Below are 10,430 nucleotides of genomic sequence, written 5' to 3'. Positions count from 1 at the left end.
GGATGAGGGATTTTTAATTTTGTCCAACTGATTTTTCATCTAGAATGTGAGGGTAATTCTCATGAAGAAAGAGGGAAAAAAAAAGTACAAAAAAGAAAAGAAAGATTGGGCTTGAGCCCATATATTTATCTTCCCCACCTCACTAGAGGAAAATTATTGTATGTGTCAAGCATATGAAATGCCCCTCTCATTAGTATGTATGATGAGGAGTAATTTGAATTATCTTGAATGGTTGGTTATTCATATAATGATCGTTGTACTAGCATTGATTGGTGAACTAGTTTTAGAATATTTGAGCAAATGAAACTTTTATGTAATGTTGTTGCATTTAGGGCCGAAACCAGACTATTTTCTCAATGCGTAAAACTTGATATATAATTTTTTTTTAATAGAAATTGCAAAAAGGAGGAGGGATTTTTTTTATTAATCATGTCAGCATTTAACATGTCAACGGTGCAATTTGTCTACCACGCAGGAAATTTCCATTACTAAGATGATAATAGAAACCAAAATGGTAATGATTTTGATTTTCAATGACTAAAATAGGTGCTTCAAAAAAGTAAGGACCAAAATGAGAATTGGCCCAAAATGTGGGGATCAAAAAGTATATTTTCATCTTTTTTTTTTCTTTTTAGAGTGTCATGTCTAAGTCCTTTATTTCCTTCCTACAACTTATCTTGATTACACACATCTCACAGTGCCTATACTATGACAATTATATGCATGCTTAAATAGTTAATGATAAATAAATTTTATTTGAAATATAAAAAATCATAAGCCCATAATCTAATATGCTGCTAATATACTCATTCCAAGCCCAATATATATTCCCTTTTGTAAGGACACGATTCCTGCGCGGCCCAGTGACATTTTTGGGTTCACGCGGGAGAGATCCCTCACAATACGATTTGTAGAGAGTGGGCTTGAAAAGCTTGGGCTTGGTCACGGGGCGATGGTCCGGTCTGGATTTCAGAAAGATCCCTGTGGAAAATGGACTGGGCCTAAACGTTTAAAGCCCCGCCATGCTGCCACTTCTGAGAATGGGCTCCTCGGACTTGATCCGAGGACCCTTGTGATCCTTTCCGGCTGTCCAACGGAGGACCTTCTCTGTTCTGTGCATGGATCGTTCCGGCGATCTTATTCATGAAGTCTTTCTTTTTTCTCCCCCTCCACTGGATTCACTTACTTCTCCTTTTATACTAGCGTGCATTCGATGTCCTTCGTCCACGTGTAGGGTCAGTCTTTACAAATACTGACATTGGTCCCATCAGTCTAATCCCGGAATTGTTGGGGATGACGTGATAAAGCTGCAGAGTACGGTTCTGTCAGGCATTGGGCCTTATCCAGAAGGGTATTTAGGGTAATCGCCCCAAGGTATTTTGGATTTCCTTACGAATTTATCCCTTTATTCTGGGCGGATTATGGGCCTGCCGAGGATTAGACTGTCCTCGGCTGCCTCCCAAAATTGGTCTGTGCTCTGCGTCATGGAGCTTGGGCCACAGTTCTCCTCGGATTGGGCCCTCGGACTCTCTAAGGGCAAATGGGCCTGGTCCACGAATTGTTGGGCCCCACACCTTTAATAATACATCATAGCTAGGCTAGATTTTTTATGGGCTTTTAATGGACTAGCCTAGCTTTTAAAAAAAAAATTTAAAATACCGACATGGAATTTATAAAATTCCAAATAAATTTATTATTATTATTATTTTATTAACCATGTTAGCATCTAAAATGTCAATGGTATACTTTGTTTGTTATGTAAACAATTTTTGTTAGATAAATGACAGTAGGAACTAAAACGAAAACGCTTTTTCGATTTCAAAGACTGCATTTAGTTAAAAAAAAATGTAGGGACCAAAATGATAATCGATTCAAAATATAAAGACCAAAAATGTATTTCCACCATTTTTTATCGTAAAGATTTTTTATTTTTTATTTTTTATTTTAATTCCATAGTTAAACCTTAAATATCTCCATTAAAAAATCAGGAGCAAGAAATGCCAACCAATTAACTATAAATATATGTTCTTTTATTGCAAAGATGAGATCATTAAAGAACTAATCAATTCATTCCCTAAATAAATAGGGAGAAAAAAATAGACCTAATAAATTCCTTTGTTTGTAGGCCTGAGATTGGACCTAAAATCCAGGCCTGAATTTATATCAGGCCCACGATCAAGCCTACGGCAATCTGCCACGTTGACAAGCACCAAGTGGCAAAGTGCAATACGGAAATTGAAGTTGTATATCGTAGCGTAGCTTCTTGAAACTGAAAACCCACTCCATCCCAAACTGGTTGTCACATATATTCTATATACACAAATTTGCCAAATACGGATTCGAATTCTCGGTTTCGTGAAGTTGAAAAACCGATAGTGATCAAAGAGAAGAAGAAGAAGAAAATTTGATGCCGATAAGAGATGCCGCCGAAGCAGCAATCGAAGGTGGATGTGGCGAAGAAGCAGAAGATAGTAGAGGACAAGACCTTCGGGCTCAAGAACAAGAATAAGAGCAAGAATGTCCAGAAGTACGTCCAGACTCTCAAGCAGTCCGTACAGCCCAAACCTGATCCTTCTAAAATCGCTGCCAAGGTCTTAGTTTTTTTTTCTTATTATTATTATTTTTTTTTCAAATAATTTAAATATACGCTGTGTTTGGTTTTTGTGAAAAATAAAGTGAATTTCAATAATAAGCTTTCTTACATGGAGATTTTGATTTATGCGTCTGTGTATATACAAAACGATAAAACCTACAATACATAAATTAATATAATTAAATGGAAATGTATCCAAGGGAAAAAAAAAGTGGAAGCTCAATCAAGAAATCTAAGTTAGATTCTAATTACATTAAAAAAAAAAAAATGGAAATGTATTGTCAATAGATTTACTATAGAATAGAGACTAAGCTGTTGAATTGTAGTTTTCCATTGTTTTAAGGAAAGTTTCAACTCCACTTAAGGTATGATACTTCTAAGGTGGGTAAGGCTCTTTATCATGAACTCTCTCGGATCTCACAAAAGTGGGAGTTTTGTGCACTAGATACGACTTTCAACAAATAAAAGAATAAGCTTTTAGCAAATAGCTAATCCAAAAGCATGTGTGTTTAAAAAGAAGTACATAAGCAATAAGTTAAAGGGAAAATTTAATGAATGTGGACATTGGTGTAGGAAATATTTTTAGAAACTTTTGATGGAAAATGGAAAAAAGAAGAAGAAGACTTTTTGGCCTGTTTTTTATATTTTCCATGAAAGTGGTATTAAAACTTTCCTAAAATGGTCTATTAGCAAATGTCTTAAGGTCATCTGTTAACATGACCATTCACTTAATTAACCAGGATGAGACTTTTACTTATAAAAAAAAATAATAAATAAAATCACTAGGATGAGGCTTTCATTTATTATTATTATATTAAATTGGTTATTATTGGCTTGTTTGTTATGTAATTTCTCAGTAGCGAAAAGTATAGATTATGAATTTATGTAAAGTGGAATTCTACTTACAAGACTTTGTATAATTAACAGAAGAAGAAGGAGGAAGAGAAGGCCAAAGATAAGGAGCTGAATGATTTGTTCAAGATTGCTGTCAGTCAGCCCAAAGTGCCAGTTGGTAATCATCTTATTTCTTTGGTTGTTTTTCCCATGTCATTAATCTAGGAAGTTTGTGCCATATGTGTTTTGTCGCTTGTATGCAATCTAGTACTAATTGGGTTTGTGGTCAGGTGTTGATCCCAAGTCCATATTGTGTGAATTTTATAAAGCGGGTCAGTGTGCTAAAGGTTTTAAATGCAAGTTCTCACATGATTTGAATATTCAGAGGAAGGGAGAGAAGATTGATCTTTACAGCGATAAGCGTGACCAAGGTATTGAGCAGGAATCCTTTTAACTTAAGTGGTCATTTGACTTTGTTACATTTTGTTTGATAAAGTTTGTTCGCGCAATTATGGGCTTTGATTTGTTTAATTTCATTGTGACTGTCATGTGATTTCTTTCTTTTTGAAGAAACAATGGATGATTGGGATCAAGAGACTTTAGAGAAGGTTGTTGAATCAAAGAAAACCGAATATAAGCAGAACAAGCCAACTGATATTGTGAGTTTTCTCTCTTATGTTATCTGCACTACATTTAAATTAATTTTTTCTGTCAAATCTGTTCGACTTATTTTATTTAATTTTATTTTATGAGTTACTTTTGGTCCCAAGGGGAGGGGGAAGGGAGATTCGAACTAGTGACGTCTGCTTGATGAGGTGTGGTCTCGCACCAATTGTGCCACCCCTTTGGGTTAAATTCGTTCGCATTTTTCCTGTCTGTTCTTGGTGAAATCCATGCTTTACCTCATGCCTTTCTATCTATAATTCTAGCAAAATTAGGAATTTCTGGAGACTATTGGTGATTGGGAAGGGTATGAGGACACCCTAGTCGTTCCAGCACAAGTGGTGCTGGGTACTGGGGTTCGAACCTTACCAGTCCCCCCTTCCTATTTACCTACACACATACACACACAGATATATATTGGTGATTGGGAAATAATATTTCCAGAAATGTTCTGGTTGCTTCTATAGCTCTTGTACGCACCGGTCCGAAACAAGTCTGGGAAAAGTAGTACCCTTTAGAAATAAAGAATTTATATTCTTTAATATGATTAAGTGTTTGACTTTTTGAACCACAGAAGTGATAAAACAACCTTGCCTATAAAATTACCTTTGACAAGTGCTAGGGTTTTCTATTAGCTCTTGCTCTCGCAGCTTCTCTCGCCTCACCCTGTAGCTCTTATAAAGTAGCAAGAACCAATCATGAGGCACTCAAACGTCTGGAATTCCCACCCAAGAAGTACAGCCCTGGCTCCCATGCCTGCTGTGTGTGTTGGAATCCCCATGTGTTGATCAGGAAGTATGGTCTCATGTGCTGCAGACAGTGCTTCCACAGCAACGCCAAGGAAATTGGCTTCATTAAGTACCACTAGATGGTTGGAATGGTCTTCAGTGCAAGAATAGAGTTTTTGGCCCAAGCATGATCAGATTAGTGGTTTCAAAGTTTAAAGGAACTTTTGATTTATTGCCTAAGTTTATCTAATGTTTAACTTGTGTTGATTGTGGGATTATGAATATTTTTGCATTACTTATTTGAATCTAATTCAGATATCAATAAAAAAGAAAAATACCTTTGAGAAATAAAGAGATTGATATTCTTCTCTCTCTTGACAGGAGAGTGGGGGGAGGGGATGTGTTGACTCACTCAAAGGCCATTCCCTTGATTCTCTACTTCATGATTAGTAATTAGTCATAACAGCAGAAAGAAGGTGGAAATGGAAATGGCAGAGTAATGTAATTTTCTTTGGAAAATGAATAAATAAATGTTGGAAACATTAAGCCATTTAAAATATAATAGGAAACCTAAAAGGCTACCTATTGAGAAATTTTCACATTTCAGCTCTGAAACATCATAGAACCATAGATAGAAAGTTAAGTGGAAAGATTTAGAAGCATTGCAATAAGCTATTATAAATTTAATTATAGAGGACCTGTCCCTGCCCTACAAGGGGGCATTGTTATTGGAAATTTGTTTCCTACCAATGTTGGGGTACACACAGTGGTGGGAGATTCAAGTAGAGGAAAATGAACGTGATTTGAGTATCGAGGAGAGACCTCATCATTTACAATTAACTGGAATAATGGCCATAATCTGAGTGGGATTGGTGATATACATTCTGCTGTTATGGCAATCTTAAGTAGTTAACAAAGATCTTTTTTTTTTTTTTTTTGATAGGTAATCAGAGAACTGTTATTAATGAGAAAAAATGAGAAGTACAAGTAGTTCATGATGATGAACAACAGCAAAACAAAAGATAAGGAAATCAGAAAGATAATCTAAGGGAAAACATAAACTTATACGTGACATTCCTTTCACATCACATTTGCTCTTTGGAACTCAAAATGATTCTTTTTGGTTTCTCTCTATCCCTGCAGGTCTGTAAATACTTTTTGGAAGCAGTGGAGAAGAAACAATATGGTTGGTTTTGGGTCTGCCCAAATGGTGGTAAAGACTGCCATTACAGGCATGCTCTTCCTCCTGGATATGTTCTAAAATCTCAGATGAAAGCTCTCTTAGAGGAAGAGACTGAAAAGATACCTATTGAGGAGGAGATTGAAAATCAGGTGATTATAAAATTTTCTTGAGCAAGCCATGTCATCCCCACCACTCTAGTAGTACTTCTAGTTTGAGTACATGATTCTGGCAATAGAAGTCTGAGTATGTTATGGATAATCTAGTTTTTATTGATTCTATCATGAAAATTATTTGCAATTACCTCATCTAACTAAAATTTTCTTTTTGGTTTTAGCGTGCAAAATTAACATCTTCAACTCCTATGACTCCGGAGTTGTTTATGCAATGGAAGAACAAAAAGATATCTGAAAGAGATGCAGGCTTGGCTGCACAGCAGGCAGATAGGGCTAAGAATGACCGTATGAGGTATAATCTCCTCCCCCACCCCCCCTCTCCCCCAAAGGGAAGGGGTTACCACTTGGCAAAAAGGCAGGTGATCAGTAAGTTTTATGTTATATGCTAAACATTTACTTTTGCCTTGCCTCCATTGCAGTGGCCGTGAGTTATTCCTTTCAGATTCTAGCTTGTTTGTTGATGATGCTGAGGCATCTGAGAAGTACCAAAGAGAACCAGAATCTGATGTTGCTGAACAAAAGGTGAAGCTTTCACTTATTACTCAGCCTTTATCTTTTTGCTGGATTTCCTGAAGCTTCACAAGCTGTTTGTGAAGAAAATGATATCTTTTGATATTATGCTTTTAAATTTCTACTCACTTTATAAAGCTCTGCTCATAAATGCAAACATGCAGTCATAGTTACACTGCTATAATGGTGAAGATGCAAAAGTTTGGTTACATTTTACAAAGCCGGAATTAGTATGATTTTTTTGCACATGTTGGTGATCTTGCTGTGGTATGGTGCTTTGAGCTATGAATTTTACATATTTGGTACCAATTTCATTGACGAAATATAGATTTTTTCTTATCTATCTCTATGCACAGTGCACACAGACCACATGCATAATTCGACCAAATCAGCAACACTTAATGGTATGCTAATTATTTGGTCCATTCATGTCTCATTCCATTAATTTAGAGAAACCATTGCTGGTGAGAACATGATTGAGTCCATATATGCCAAATTGTTTAGCAATGAACTGTTCTTGTTGCTGCCCAAGTGGCATTGATAGGATCACATTCCTTTCCATTTGCTTTGAAATGGAGAGGATCCATTTCATGTTGAAGATTTATTTTTATGAATCTAAAGGTATACATGATGCCAATTAATTAAATCTTATTGTACCAAAAAAGGAATGATAACTGAATTTAAAATGACATGATACCAAATTCATCTTTAAAGTCATGAAATACCAAATCTTCATCTTAAATGGATCCTCTCCATTTCAAAAGCAATTAGAGATAATTCTTTTTCACAACTCCAAATAAGTCATGGTTGTCTTGGACGGTGACGTACATGATGGAATACATGCTGATCAATGCCGTGTGCATGTTCAAATTTATAATCTTTCAGAATGAGTTTTATCCTTTGTGCTTGTTGGAATGAATGATTATAATCATATACTTTTGGAAAACATTAAGTAATTTATCAAGAAAAAAAAGTAAAAAAAGAAACCCATGAATGATAAAGTATGATGTGCTTTGATATAAATATTGGCAATTTGGCATATAGGTGCCAATGTAGCATGATTGCAGTGTAATGTCCTCATCACATCATGTTGGTAAAAGTGCACTTAAAGCCTGAAGTGCTTTTTATTACTTAAAGCAAAGCACATTTTAAAGTTTTCTTGTTTGCCTTTTTTTTTCAAAGGTAAATAAGTTGTTAAATTTTACCATTGGATAATATGTATGAGTCCTTGATTTATTATAAAAATACCAATCTTATGGTATGATAACTACACATAAGACCATCCTTCTGTAAAAATTCCAGAAGAAGAGGAATTAAAATCAAAGGGACCACACAGTCCAATTTCTTTGAAAGATGACAGCAATGACTGGTTGACTGGGAAAATAGAAGAACCCGATGAACGGTGTTGAAGCTGATCTTGTTGTTGATGATGATTACTTAACATAGGGTAATGTTGCTAGAGAAGAAAGATTTAATGTGAGACTTATCAAAAAGAAGAAAAATTTAATGTGAGATGAAGAGCAATTTCACTAGGGAGGGCATCAGATTTAAGTTCTATTTCACAACATATTCCTAATGAGGGAGTGGCTATTAATTAAGATGAAGTCAACGAGTAAGATGATGAGGGTTACAGTGCATTGCACTGCTTATTTTAGGTTATGTTAAGCGTAAAAGTCAGTACATACCATTCTAGTGCTTTTTGGTATTTGCATTTTGGGTATATTTTGATTCAACCATGTACTTTATTTTGATTATGGTATGCAAATATCATAGTTGTGTATATTTAGAACATATCACATTAAATTTTGTCACATTTTGGTTGTGGAAATATTGTAAATGATTTTTGAATACTTTCATTTTGTAATTAATTAAAGCTATATACTTTTGTATAATTTTTAATCCATATGCTAGAAATGAAGGTTGAACTATTGAAAAAACACCACAAAGAATTTAGAAAATTGTAATGTTAGCCACAAATTTTTCCCATAAATTTAAATCAAGCAGTGAAGAACATAGTATGCATTGAGGTCATGCAATACTAAATTTGCATCATTTGCTGAATCCAGGCAGCTGGATGACTTTTCTGTTTAAAACAAAAGGCCCCCAAAAAAAAAAAAAAAAAAAAACTAACTAGTTTTCTTTTTTCTTTTGTTCACATGCCTGCTGAAGCGTAAAATAAATATGCATGTTCATATCTTGTTTTGCTTATTTTTAATTGGATTCAGCTTCAGGTAAATGATAATTCTGCTGGAGATGGACCAAGTAGCTCAGCAAAAGCCTGTGGTGATGCTGAAGACAACAACGACGATGATGAATTGGACATGGATGAATTAAATGAGTTGGAAGCAAGCTTATCAAATACATCACTCCAAATTCGGGAGCCGGGCACTCATACTTAATCTTGAAGCCACATTTTTCCCCACCCCTGCTACATACTAGAGGTCCTCACTTGTGCCGACTGTATTATGGTGCTTCAAGGAGGTTATGAAGTCCTGAGGTGTTAATGATATGGTAATTTTCTCATTGAAAAAAGGGAACAAAAATGATATGGTAATTTGATAAAGTTACCAGTATCCTATTATTTAGTCAATAAGTATCAAGATCATGTATACTGTATTTTTTTGGTAAATTGGGTTTTCCTTTTGGGGCAATTTGCTTATATTTATATTTTATTCTATATTTGGGAGTTCATAAATGAATTTAATTAAATGAAAATGAATGAAGTATTCCTTTTCAAATTTCTTGGGGATTATTTGAAGGACACAGCTTGTGTCTAATGTATTAGTGCACTGGATACATTGAGATATAGACACGTGTCCAAAATTGGACACATGTTCACATCTTTATGCGTCCAGTGCAATTGACGATGCACTAGACACAATCCCAACCCTTATTTGAAAGCAAAATAGCAATTCGTCTCCTTTAAGATTAAGCATTATTTTTTTATTGGGACTACTTGGTGGTCTTCTTGTTGGTTTCTGCTTGTCATCCTCCATTGGTACATGGTTTTCTTTGAGACTCTGTGATGAGGAGGGAAATTAGTTCTTGGGAGACTGTGTTGCTTGCAGTTGCAGGCCAATTATGTGACAAGGAAAATGAATTTGGGAGTTCATAAATGAATTTAATGAAAAATTTCTTGGGAATTATTTGAAGGACACAACTTGTGTCTAATGTATTAATTCATTAGATATATTGGAATATAGACACATCCACATCTTTCCTCGTCCAGTGCAATTGACGATGCACTGGACACAATCCCAACCCTTATTTGAAAGCATAATAGCAATTCATCTCCTTTAAGATTTAGTGTTGGTCTGGATATGGATGAAAATGCTGGCATTTGTGCATTTAGGTAAATGCACAGTACTTTGAGCGTGAACAGTAATTTTTTGTTATTTTTTTTTATTGTTTTTAGTTTTCAGCAAAAAGGCATTCAAATGCATCCTAAACGCATCCTAAATAAACATTATTTTTTTATTGGGACTACTTGGTGGTCTTCTTGTTGGTTTCTGCTTGTCATCCTCCATTGGTACATCGTTTTCTTTGAGACTCCGTGATGATGAGGAAAATTAGTTCTTGGGAGACAGTGTTGCTTGCAGTTGCAGGACAATTATGTGACGACAAGGAAAGTTGAGAGACAAATAGCCTCAACTTTCTCTAATCCATCTCCATCATCATTATCTTAGTTAGAAATAGAGGTTAAGATTTGATGAAAGCAATTAATTGCAGTAAAACGTATCTTGAAA

The 10,430-nt window shown here is 35.2% G+C and overlaps 1 protein-coding gene and 1 pseudogene across 2 annotated transcripts; both read left to right on the top strand.

Annotated features, from left to right (window-relative positions):
• The first annotated feature begins 2,251 nt into the window (after positions 1 to 2,251).
• Positions 2,252 to 9,327, top strand: LOC115954304 (zinc finger CCCH domain-containing protein 11-like). 2 transcript variants are annotated; one of them, XM_031072226.1, is made up of 8 exons: positions 2,252 to 2,591; positions 3,521 to 3,605; positions 3,718 to 3,858; positions 3,998 to 4,086; positions 5,962 to 6,150; positions 6,336 to 6,466; positions 6,594 to 6,696; positions 8,916 to 9,327. In XM_031072226.1, exons 1-8 carry the CDS (start codon positions 2,421 to 2,423, stop codon positions 9,081 to 9,083), a joined length of 1,077 nt encoding a protein of 358 aa, XP_030928086.1. In that variant the 5' UTR covers positions 2,252 to 2,420; the 3' UTR covers positions 9,084 to 9,327. The 2 variants fall into 2 exon arrangements, with proteins under 2 accessions (XP_030928086.1, XP_030928085.1); XM_031072225.1 differs by having other exon boundaries at positions 2,258 to 2,591; positions 8,910 to 9,327.
• On the top strand, positions 4,747 to 5,955 carry LOC115954305 (annotated as a pseudogene).
• Positions 9,328 to 10,430: the final 1,103 nt, after the last annotated feature.

Source organism: Quercus lobata, chromosome 7 (assembly GCF_001633185.2).
Source record: "Quercus lobata isolate SW786 chromosome 7, ValleyOak3.0 Primary Assembly, whole genome shotgun sequence".
In the NCBI taxonomy this organism is placed as follows: domain Eukaryota; kingdom Viridiplantae; phylum Streptophyta; class Magnoliopsida; order Fagales; family Fagaceae; genus Quercus; species Quercus lobata.
This window is presented reverse-complemented; position numbering and strand designations above follow the sequence as displayed.